Below are 12,408 nucleotides of genomic sequence, written 5' to 3' on the forward strand. Positions count from 1 at the left end.
TTTGGGATCAAATTGTTTTTATTTTTAGTGCCTTTGAAAATGTTACTGCTTAGTCACTTAACCTTCATGCGCATTTTTCCGTGCTAAACTCTTTTACAGGCTTCATTTTTATAGACTGCTGGTTGGTTTGCCACGTGAGTGGCAGTGCAGCCTGGTGGTTGGGAGTGTAGCCTCCAGAGCGTGACTGCCCGTGCTTGTCTCCCACTGGTCTCTCTTGCTCACTGTTACGGCCAAAGTGTGCCCCCACCCCCAGTCATGTGTTGGAGCCCTAAGCCCAGGTGCCTCAGAACTCAACTGTGTTTGGAAAGTCTCCAAAGAGGTATTTAAGGTTACATGAGGTCATTGGGGGTGGGCCCTAATCAGTACGACCGGTGTCCTTCCAAGAAGAGGAGATTAGGACACAGACACACACAGAGAGGGGACTATGGGAAGACACCGGTGGGGGGAAGGGCCGTCTGCAAACTAAGGAGGGAGGGCACAGAAGAAATCCACCCTGCCGACACCTTGGTCTTGGACTTCTGGCTTCCAGAACGGTGAGGAAACAGGTTTCTGCCGTTCAAGCCAGGCAGTCTGTGGTACTCGTTAGGGCGCCAGAGCCGAGCCTTACGCCAGCCCATGGGGCAGAGCATCAAGCCCCTAAGGCCTTGTTTCTTCCTCTGTGTGACCAGGGCTCTCATGGGGTTTGGGGGGGACTCAGTGCCCCCTGGTGCACGGTTAGGAGGCACTGCTGGCACTCTGGTGCCGCCCCGGGTCATCCCACCAGCACTCTGCTGCTGCATGTTGCATGGTTTTTAGTCATTCGTGCGGTGGACATTTATCGCAGAGGTGGCCCCTGGCCCTGTGATCCAGAAGGCTGGGGTCCTCAGCTGGGTGCACTGTCTTCAGCCACATCCTTAGAGAGATTTTTTTGGGAGCGTTTTCTGTCCTCGAACAGGGATGTCCCACCCTTTTGGCACCTCTGGGCCACACTGGGAGAAGAAGAGTTGTCTTGGGCCACATATTAAATACACTGAGACATGTCATCACACCTAAAAGATCTCGCGATGTTTTCAGTAAATTTACGATTTTGTGTTGCGTCGCATCCATAGCTATCCTGGGCCGCAGGTTGGACACCCCTGCTGCCACCTTTGCTAAGCACCACCCGAGAGGGGCCATGAGCTGGGAGCACCCTGTTGCCCTTTGCTCCTGGACCAGGGCCCTGAAAGCCCTTTGCAGAGATACGGGGCAGCTCATGGGCCCGGACAACTGAGGCCATTGGGAATGATATCTCTTTTCTTTATGAAATCGGGGGGGCGGGGCGTCGCAGCTGTAGATGCGCCCCCAGTGACTCTGCAGTGCCATGACTGGCGCTGGGAGGTGGGCGAGGCGTCCTGAGGACTGAAAGCGCCAGGCTGAAGGGCTCCAAGGGCATTTCACACCCGTCCAGGGCAGGGTGTGGCCCTCACGCTCTTGTTAAATCGTTCCCGGCACCCTCTCCTCCGGCTTGCTGGCACCAGGAGAGAGCCTGCGGTCCCTTGGGATCTACTGGAGGCTGGAAGAGCCCCGGCAGCCCCAGAGCAGCTCCTGAGCCCGCTACTCTGCTGAAGCCGCCTCCATCTCTCCCTCCCCAGCCTCCCTCCTCCAGCCCTGGGGGCCTCCAGCCCCTGCCTTTTTTTTGTCTCCTCTTTGAAGTGTGAGCCTCAGAGCCACTATAGGCAAACAGGATGTTCCACTCCCACGCGCAGACTTCAGATAGACGCCTGGGTCGAACCGCATCCTGCTGACAGTGGTGGGTCCCTGGGGTGGGAGGGGGCACAGGGCTGGCACCGGGAGGGGCATCAGGGAGCCGGCTCCTCAGTCGCTCTCTGAGCATCCGGTTCAGAGGTTCAGACTCCGAACTAGGTGGGTGTCTCACAGTGTCCTTGGGGGCCTCCTGTGCCCCGAGGGGCTGAACCTTGCAGGTGTTGAGGGTGACATTTGCCTGGCGTGTCTGTGGGAGGTCATGAGGTGATAATGTCATTCCTCATACCCTGGCTATGATTTTTGTATTTTCTGGAAGTTGGTTTTTTTAAATGAATAATTTCTCTAAACCTCTGCAGTTCCGTCTAGGATTACAATATTGCTACAAAATAGGTAACTGCAGAGGGTGGGGCGGGGTGAGGGAAGCTTAGGGGGGTGTGGTCTTTCTGCCCAGTTGGAGGTCTTGGATGGACTGGCTGGAAAGATTCAGGGAAGAGCAGGTAGTAGTTTATGAGTTGAAAGGAAACCTGAAGTCCTAAATCTTCCCCTGGATTGTTGACTTTGCTGATGTTGAAATGATTGAGGCGGATCTCCTGTGGTTGAAGCGGCCTTGGGAAAATGGAGCCGTAAAGGCTGAAGGTTCCAGCTCTCTCTCCAACCTCGCTCCCCCAACCTGTCAGGGGCAAGACGACCCCTGACGGGGCCCAGGCCCAAGTCCTTTACGGAAGGAATCACTTCCTTCCTGGACACTGGCTCCTGGGCCCTGTGGGTGTGCAGGTGAGTGCATCCTGCAGCCCAGTGCTGTTCCTTTCATCCGGGCCTATTCCCAAAGCCTCTCCTTGCTTAGATGGGCTTTACTCCCTTGCCCTGCATCGAATAAATCCCATTTTGTTTCTCAGCATGATAATAGGTTTGTTTGTGCCCTCAGATGCCAGCCTTCTGGGGGTCTTACAACGCTGGCATCCTCCCAAATGACAGTGGCCTGCCCACCACCACCGTCTCTACGGGACACAGTTTCTGTCCAGCTCTCAGGTTTCTGGAGAAACCCAGCCCCGGGTCATCTCTCCAAAGACAGTGGAGATGCGCCAAGGACCTCTTGATACAAGGCTGTGAATCCGTGCTGGGTGAATCCATCCTTCCCGTGGAAAATAAAGAGAGATTTGTTCATGCGACTCCCCAGGCTGTTCTTTTCCACTCAGATTATTTCGTGACGACCAGAAACAGCCAGGAAATCCGCCTGGTCTAGCACATGACTGACTTTAGCCGTCTCCGAGTGTCTTGCTTGTATTTGCATTCTTTGGCACGTGAGAGGTATTGAGTAAATATTTGGTGGAGTGATTCATGGCCTGGCTAGCCTCACCCTTCAGCCTTCTCTCTCCTCTTCCCCTCAGATCTTCAACCTCATGAAGTACGACAGCTACAGCCGCTTCCTGAAGTCCGACCTGTTTTTACAGCACAAGCGCACCGAGGAAGAGGAAGAAGACCCCCCCGACGCCCAAACTGCAGCTAAAAGAGCTTCCAGAATTTATAACACCTGAGCCCCCAAACCGCTGTCGGGACTGGTAGCCTTCAGGACGCAAAGGAACTCACTCTCAGGATCGTGCGGGTTTTCTAATTGCTTTGTTATCCGCAAGGACCGAAATGTGCAAAGCCCACCGATGGGATTATGTGTGTTTCGTTAACTGCTTGACCAGTCCATTTTGCATGATGGCTTATCTTACATAAAAAAAAAACCCCAAATAGCTTTGAAGTTTAAGTTCACAGACACACACATGTACAAGGCGGAACGCGTCCTTACACACTGGACACTGAGCATTTTATAGCTTGATCAAACTTCCTGAGGCCACCAGGTGGAACTTTGAAACTTACAGCCACCTCTTCCCTTTCGAGTCTGTGCTGTGCCTCTGGCAGGGGCGTCCTGCGTGTCCCCAGATTCACTTGGCGAGTCAGCTCACCACGGAGTGGGTCTCACCAACTCCGGCCACTTCTCACGGGCGAGTTCAGTGCTGGGAAGACAACACGTACCCCTGACAACCTCTACTTTGAGGGGCTGAGTGTGAGCATCGTAGGGTTCTTGTTTCTTGTGTGTGGGTTTGTCCAGGTTTTGCTGACACTTCATGCAATACAGACAAGTAGTTCGCCCTGACAGAAATAAGATCTCAGCCAGGAAGAAAGGAAGACGGACGGGGAGTTTGTTGCTCAGGGCCTCCATGGCACGGTGGTGTTGAATGGGGTTGTGGCGCACAGCCTGCGGCACCGTATGCATGGGCAGTCAGTCCCTGTCTCCCATAGTGCACCTGGAGACACATCTCATCCTTTCTTCTCTGCCCCACCCTTTGCTGGACTCTGGGCCTGAGACTCCAACAAGGAGAAAGAAATACCGTCTTTTAAAGTCTCTTCTTGGGTAGAAAGGCTCTGAGTGAAGTTCACCTTGGCTCAGACTGACCCAGCCAGCCGGGGGCACCCCATCCCCCTTCTGCCTGGCCGAGCCCCCCAGAACCCGAGGTCAGGCACAGTTAGTTCCCTTCTGCCAATTCTTCCTGCCGGCCGCTTCAGCCAGACCCCCAGCATATTCGCCAAACCCCAAACTCCTGTGTGCAAACAAAGCAACCAGACTCTGTTACTTGTGAGTCCTGCAACTTTTCCATTTATTTATAAATTGCTTGATGTTGAGGGTGACTGTATGATTTACCAGTCAAGCCAGGACCCTTTTGAGAAACAAGTGGGGTGAGTTTAATAATTATACTGGGACAGTGGCATACGCTGGATCTGTTCTGGGGGAACCAGTCTGCATGGTCACCCCACTGATGACCCTCCCCTAGAGTGACCCCTCGGGGAGTCCCTTAGGTTCTCCACACTGGGGAAGGGATGGCCTTGGGGAGACATTCACTGCTGAGGACTGGGTCACCCAACTGAGCGTCCATCAGAAACTGCAGATGCAAGATCCCTCAAAAGGGGGGGTTTTCCTCCTTTCCCAGGATGTCTTAGGCTTCTCTTTCCCTGGGACAAGACAGTGATGCTGAGAATGATGCCCTTCATTTGAGAAATTTGGTCCTTCAAGCAGAGTAGATGGGTGCAGATCAATGAGCAGGGGCTGTCTAGCACGACTTTGAGTTTGCCAGCCAGAAATGTGCAGGGATGGAAGGCAGACCGCCCCACTGGGCTGGGGCAGACCCGGGGGGCATTTTGGGACCCACAGAGCAGAGCGGCCTGCCTGGTGCTGCCTTCTGAGAACCTGTGCCAACAGGTGGGCTGGGGCCCTTTTTCTGGCTTTCACCCTTTAACCTCAAAGAGACCTTTGAGGTGGCGGTCTCTTTATCAGCACTCGGGTGAAGGAAGCAGCCAGAGTTAGCCCGAAGATCGTCTACCAAAAGCCAAGCCTCTGACTGAGGTGCTGCCCGCGAAGCTGGGTGCCAGCAGGAGGGTGAGCCGCGTGTGTTTAACCGCAGCTGACTCCCACCGGTGTGAACTTGGCCACTTCCCTGGGCTCTCTCCTGCCCGGCCACCAATCAGGACTGAGGCAGGTGCACACGCAGTTCAGCTTCCCGAGCCACCGCAAGTGGGAGCCTGGGGCATAGGGCATTCATGCAGCCAACTTTGCATGCTCACCCCTGTCTGTCCATCCATCCATCCATTCATTGGCTGGTATTTAAATCGCATCTGCCAGGTGCTACGGATGATGTTAGGTGCCGATGGCGTAAAGATTCCATGGCCTTAAAGCAGCCATGGAATCTTTGCTCCGGGGGTTTACAGGTTTTATTCTTATTCAGGTTGAGTGAGGAGCCTAGGAAAGAGGGAGTGTTGCCGTTCCTAGGAGGTGGGGGCGGCCCACACCGCTCCAGGCCACGTGGGGAAGCCCCAGGCCGATGAGGATGCAGCGGGAGTGACGGGAGAATGTGGGCAAGAGGCTTTGTTGTGTTTCCACAGGAAGACGAGCAGGCTTCCGATTGGCCGGTTCAAATAATTTCCACGAGCTCTGGGGCACAGGGGCTGTCCCTAGCTGTCTGGTACCTGGCCCTGGGTGCCTAGCTGTGCATGACGAGGGTGGGTAGCATGGAGTGTGAGGCCTGGGGAACAAGGTGGCTGGGGTAGGCGCCCCGCAGGTTGGATTGTGTATGGGAGGCGTGCTGGAGCTGGGCTGTGCACTGTCACTAAGAACTGGCTGGCCCTGGGCAGGGGGGAGAGGGGGGGCAACAAGGCCCCCCAGCTGTCAAAGCATCAGGAAAAAGTCACGCTCAGTGCAACGGTCTGCAGGGCCTCAATCTCTCCACCTGCTGGTGAGGCCCAAGATGTGTTCGATGGGGCATGTGTTTTAAATCTTTCAGTGCAAGTGCTTTGGGCAGAGGGTGAGTGTACTCTCCAGTTAGCCGCAGGCCCCAGCATGCCTTCTTGCCTTATAACAGAAAACTGGCATATTCATGTTATCTGCTGGCTCTGTAGTTCGTGCCCTGACCTCCTGTTTCCGGATACAAGAGCATGGCTGGGTGATGTGTTCTTCTGCGACTTTGTAGTCATTAATTATACCTGCAAATCGACTCTACTGAGCTGCCTGGCTTTCTAAGAGTGAGTTGTGGTCCAGGTCCCCGCCGCGGCACTGTACCCTTGCAGCCTCTCCATTGCAGCAGGTGCGTGGGGTCACCTCACACATGTAGAACACCTTTCCAAGTGCTTCTTTTTCGTTGCCTCATACACAACCCCTCCAAAAGTGAGAGAACAGCTACATCTCCCATTTGAGAGACCAGAAGACAAAAACCATTAAGGCTGTGGCCCACACAGGCACGTGCTGGTGAGCGGTAGAATCTGAGGCGGAGCCAAACCCTTTCTACCCCTGACCACCCCCGCCCCCCGCTCCCTTTTCTGTCCAGCCCTGGTCTGGGCAGGGCCCCAGAGAAGCACGGGGCTGGGGTGGAAGTAGTCTTTGGGCAACGATGCTCACTGACTCACAGAACAGATGCTTAATGAGCACCTACTACAGCCCAGGCCAAATACTAGAGAGAGGACCGCAGGGGGTGGAAGAAAGAGGCAGAGAGCCTGCCTCCAGGGCGTAGCTGGTCAGGAGATGAGATCGAGCCTTTACCGAAACTGCTACATGAAAGTGACTGGCCCCCCGGGCAAGGGACCACTGGGACAGGGCCAGCTGGTTCTTGTCATCTCCTCAGTTCACAAGCTCAGACGTTTTGTCTTTCCCTTACGTATCAGGATGGTAAGCTTCACACTGACACTGGTAGTAAAGTGATCTCTCTTTTTTTAAGATTATGTATTTATTTATTTCTTTTTAACGAGAGGGGAAGGAAGGGAGAAAGAGAGGGAAAGAAACATCAGTGTGTGGTTGCCTCTCACACGTCCCCCACTGGGGACCTGGCCTGCGCCCTGACTGGGAATCAAATCTGCGACCCTTTGGTTCCCAGGCCTGACGTGATCTCTTTAAGAACAAAACAAAACACAAGAATGAATGAGTGGCTCTGTTCTTGTGGAGATAGCTTTTTATTCCAGCCTTGGTGAGCTCTGGAGAATGGAGAATTTAGTTAACTAATTCCCCATGCTGGTTTTGTTACCCGGGACATACGTCCCCTTCACGTGCCATAGAGTTGGGAGCTGATGAATTGGGACCCACCGCCCAGGTTCCGGCTCTGGCTTTGGGAGCACACTTTGTTTACAAGCTTTGCAAACCGCGAGGCTCGCACTCTGTCACTGTTTCCTTTCACTTGGGCTGCGGATGTTCTAGAACCTGCGTTTATTGAAGTGCCAAATGGTTTCGTGGAACCATTAGCTCCCAGGGCTTTAAAATTTGTGTTTCTTCTCAAGGTTAGTTGCAAACAATGCCATGAGCTGTGAACAGGGCTGCCTGGGCAGGAAGGGGAGAAACCGCCCGCCTAGCAGGAGGATCAGGGGGAGCGTCCTTGTGCAAAGGTCCCCAAACCTTAGCAGATGGGCTCTCCGCGGATTCCCATAGGCATCGGGGGCTTTGCAAGTGCACAGCTCCTCACCTGGAGGCCCGGGGTCCCCTCCTCCTCTGAGTGAGGGTCCCGTAGGTCGTGCCTTCTCCGGGTGCTCAGAGAGCATTGATGGTGCTGCGCCCACCCGGAGGGAGGATTCCCCCCCACCCCCCGTTTCCCACAGAGCCACTGTGAAGGGGCATCTGGAGGTGGCCGGTGAGTCTCTCCTCTCCTGCACTTCTGCGTCCGATGACCCATCAGTTATCCTCTAGATTCTGCTCCCGGACGCAGCTTGAACGCATCTGTGCCTTCCCGTTTCCACAGCCCTGGGCCCTGATCAGGCTGCCTCCCTCCTCTCTTGTCCCGATGGCTGTAACAGCCTCCTCCACGGTCAGTCCTCCTCCCTCCACAGCCCCTCCCCATCTTCCTCCAGAACCCATCTTTTAAAAGCACAGACCTGTGCCCTGGCTGGTGTAGCTCAGTGGATGGAGCGTGGGCCTGCGAACCAGACAAGTGTGGTTCGATTCCCAGTCAGGGCACATGCCTGGGTTGCAGGCCAGTTCCCGGCAGGGGCCAGTTCCCAGCAGGGGATGCATGAGAAGCAACCATACATTGATGTTTCTCTTCCTCTCTCCTTCCCTTCCCCTCTAAGACAAATAAATAAAATAAAATATCTTGAAATGACCTAAAAAAACAGCACAGCCCAAGTCAGCCTTCCCTGCGCCCCCGCCCCTCCACTGCTCCCCCTGTGCCTGTGCCTGTGCTTGTTCTCAGAATAAAAATTCAGGTCATGACTATGGTCGCATGATGCCAAGGTCAAGACAACCTCGCCTGCCCTACCGGTCTCACCTGCTGCCCCTCTGTGGCTGTGTCTGCTTCTCAGGTCTTTCCTGAGGACTCTGTTACACAGCCCCCCACCCACACACCCCTTCCCAGCCCCTTCGGAGCCCTGGTGCATGACTATTTATCTGTTACCAGTTTGTGACTTCTCTCCCCAAGGACAGAACTGAATGGGATCCCCGAGCAGCCAAGCGGCAGGGCTTCCGTAATGCTGAGTGAGCGAGTGAACGAATGCCAGCATCTCAGATCTCGGCTGCTCTCATTCATAGCCTGGCACCTTAGTGTTGTGCCCACTGTGACCGTCACACGAATGCAGACTCAGGAGGCTGGAGTGGCCCACCACTTCCTGAGCGCCTGCCATGCACCGGGCACACTGGGATGGTATCGGACTTAAGAAGTGGGTGTGGAGTCTGCTGTATCAGTGGCGGATTGACACTGAACCTGTAGGTCAGCAGGGCTTATGGTGGGTGGGGCCAGGACAGGGACCCAGCCCACAGTCTTTTAGGGCCCACACCCCGCCACCTTTCACTCCACCAGGCTGGGCCAGATTTTGGCTCAGGCAAATCTTTCGCCATTCCAGCTAAAAAACAGTGGGACTCTCTCTTGTCTTTTGGGGTGAGGGCCACCAGGCAGCTGGTCTCGACCCATTCTTCCTTTCCTTCTGCAGAACAGGGGGGCTGAAGGGGCTTCCCTCCGACAGGGGGGTGGAGTCAGATGCTCTTTTAAAAAAAGTCTGGCTTTGTATTTGCAACCAGGTTTTTTTTCCTTTAGTGATATATCATGGCCATCTTCCCATGCCAATAAACATAATTATACACCATCAAAAAAGGCCAGTTTCAAGATTATCTGGGGAAGATAAATGTTTCCCTTGTGCTAATTTCAGCACAGTTTATATGCTGTTTTGCAACACGGGCAAACTGTTTTTCTTCTTATTTAGGCATTTAAACTCTGTTTTTTAAACTGTTATGGCATACGGATCGCCTAAGAGTAACAGATGTCTGCTTGATAGAGATGTTCCCAGGAAAAGAATTTGCTGCTTCTGAGTCTCCAGAGGGAGACCGACTGAGCAAGTATGTGGCTTTTGGTCCACATGCGGCCACTCTTATCCCCGTGAGAAGAAGGGGAACAAAAGCCGTCTGCCTTGCAGATATCCGCATTTACAGCTGCTGGTGATTGTAGAGGTGAGACCCTGGCCTGCCAGGAGGGTGGTTCCTGCCCCCACCAGAAGGGGTAGATCCCCGAATTTTTCTAGGTGGGTGTATGTGGGTCCACTTTTTACTAAGTTTGCAGCTTTCCCCAGAATCTTAGCAGTGAAAGATTTTCTTCCAGTTACTTTTCTTATTCTTCTTCTTGACTATTGGTTGCCATGAGAATTTGGGTTAAGATCCTGAAGTTCAACTGCCTAAATCTTACCCAGCTCCTCCACTTTTTAGCTGTGTTGTCTTGGGCAGGTTGCATTTCTTCTCAAGCCTCACTTTCCTCGCNAAGCCGTCTGCCTTGCAGATATCTGCATTTACAGCTGCTGGTGATTGTAGAGGTGAGACCCTGGCCTGCCAGGAGGGTGGTTCCTGCCCCCACCAGAAGGGGTAGATTCCCGAATTTTTCTAGGTGGGTGTATGTGGGTCCACTTTTTACTAAGTTTGCAGCTTTCCCCAGAATCTTAGCAGTGAAAGATTTTCTTTCAGTTACTTTTCTTATTCTTCTTCTTGACTATTGGTTGCCATGAGAATTTGGGTTAAGATCCTGAAGTTCAACTGCCTAAATCTTACCCAGCTCCTCCACTTTTTAGCTGTGTTGTCTTGGGCAGGTTGCATTTCTTCTCAAGCCTCACTTTCCTCGCCTGTTAGGTGGGGACAACATGGGTCCCCATATACGATTCAGTGAGATAACTGTGCATAGCACAGGCCTTGTCCATAGGGAATCAGTAAATATTAGAGACTCAGAGAGGCTGTGTGGTGTATCCAAGGTTCTGCAAGGAGGGCTTGCAGATTCGGGCTAAGTCCCGACTCTTTGGCTGGGGGGCCTCCGAATGGTGGGAGGAGGAACCCCAGAGTGAGGGGGTGGGTCTGAATGTTATTCCAATGACGTCGGAACTGGAAGTTGGTCTGCAAGCAGGAGAGGGTGTGGCTCACAGTGGCACAGGGGAGGGGGGAGGGGGGGTAGGGAGAGTAAGGGTGGGGTGGGAAGACCCGGTAGGCCTGGGATTGGGTAACACAGCCAGGACATGGCTCCGTTGGCAGCCAGACGCCAGGTACCTAGTCCAGCCAAGTGGCCAAGTTCAAGGGAAGGATGTCTGAGAGAAGGTCGCCAGTAGAGGGGTTGGCCGAGGGAAGAGCAGGGAGAAGTGTTGTCTCTCCTAGAGGCACTTTGCATCCAAAGGAAGGATCAGGGAATGTGGTAATGTCCTTTGGGGAGTCACTTGTGTCGTCTGTGACTTTTCCAGGCAAGCAGGAATGATGGCTTTCCAGGGAGGAGCTGTCCCGTGCTGTCCCTGACATCCAGGGCTCCCCAGAACCCCCCTCCTAGGAGAGGAGCAGCCATCCCGAAGTTCCCGGCTTGGGCTCACGGGGGCGCTGGTGAGCCATGGAGGGCGGGAGAGGCCTGCAGCATGGGAGGAACCTCCAAAGTCCTGGGCACCCCCACGCCCAGAGATCTCCCCAGAGTGGTGCCCCCTCCCCAGGTCTAGATGTAAAGGTGTCTGCGTGCTAATCAGCTTCTGAGAGCCCAGGTCCTGCGATGGGGTAGCCCCGGAACGTTAGGTCCCTGCCTGCTAACCAGGGCCACCACCCTGGCTTGCAGGGGGCAGTGGCGCTGTGCCTTGGGTGGGCAGCAAGGGCGGGGACAGGCACTCTTACACTTCCTGGCACCCAGCAGTCCCAGGGCTGTGCGGGGAGGAGCAGGAGGCACCCCTGCTTGTGCGGAGGTTTTCTTTCACTTCCTGCAGGCGTTCTGGACTCCTCCCCCCGCCCCCCCCCCACCCCGCCACCTTGGCCTCCACAGGGCCCCAAAGACCCCAGATATCCCACCACGCCATCAATGGGAGGCTGTTTCATTAATCTCTAAAATCCCTGCTGATTTATAAAAAAATGCTTGGAAACAATGTTCTGATGGGAGTTTATTACCTTTTTAAATAACGACCGGACTTCGTACAAGAAACTGCCTGGTACTACAGTTATATTAACACAGAGACCAAGAAATGACTGGCTGTGTGCACAGAGGCTTAAAGTTCAAAACGGTTGGGATATTAAATTCCTCCCTGTCCCATCATTGGATTTTAAAAGTATGTCTCCCGATCTTCATCTTTTGTTACTAGAGTTTGATCTGAAAAGTAGTTATTATTTCTGAAGCTCCCAGGATAATAGACTGAAATCTCACTCTTGCCTGCCTATAGCTCTCTGGGATTCACTATTGTTTGAGGGTGGGAGAGATTAAATAAAACTGAGGTATCACTAATGTTCAGTAAAGGGTACACATCTTCAGTGGACAGCTCAATGTCTGTCCACATTTGCACACACGTCATCACCACCACCAGGGCCAGCCACAGAGCTCTGCCCACGTCTGGGGCACAGTTTGTAAGGGACATTGTGTCAAGAACTGAGCCTGAAGGGGATATGTAACCACGGCCCTGGGACCAGGGGCTCTGCCGGTGCTGGGGGTGGGGTGGGTATTTGCATCTAACAACTTAGTAGCTGATTGAAAAAAAAAATGCACAATTAAAAATGGTCAGAGTTGTGCTGTTTCATTTCAAAATAACCAAAATTAACTACCAATGGAACAGGTGCACCTGTGAGCACCACATAGCTTCGAAAACCTTGGAATCGGGTTGACACCATCACCTTTATATCCTGTCCCACAGTTATTTTTGCATTATTATTATTGTTGTTGTTGTTATTGTTTTAATCCCAGCCACTAC

The 12,408-nt window shown here is 53.5% G+C and overlaps 1 protein-coding gene across 2 annotated transcripts in view; it reads left to right on the plus strand.

The window, feature by feature from the left end:
• The window catches only part of RGS10 (regulator of G protein signaling 10), a 33,404-nt gene extending 29,945 nt beyond the window's left edge, over nucleotides 1-3,459 (plus strand). For both annotated transcript variants that reach the window (XM_037059651.1, XM_037059652.1), the window contains exon 5: nucleotides 3,111-3,459. In XM_037059651.1, coding sequence (XP_036915546.1) covers nucleotides 3,111-3,257 — 147 coding nt within the window. In that variant the 3' untranslated portion in view covers nucleotides 3,258-3,459. The remainder of the gene's footprint in view (nucleotides 1-3,110) is intronic.
• Nucleotides 3,460-12,408: the final 8,949 nt, after the last annotated feature.

This window comes from Sturnira hondurensis, unplaced genomic scaffold (genome assembly GCF_014824575.4).
Source record: "Sturnira hondurensis isolate 20B ecotype Veracruz unplaced genomic scaffold, ASM1482457v3 Scaffold0011253, whole genome shotgun sequence".
In the NCBI taxonomy this organism is placed as follows: Eukaryota; Metazoa; Chordata; class Mammalia; order Chiroptera; family Phyllostomidae; genus Sturnira; species Sturnira hondurensis.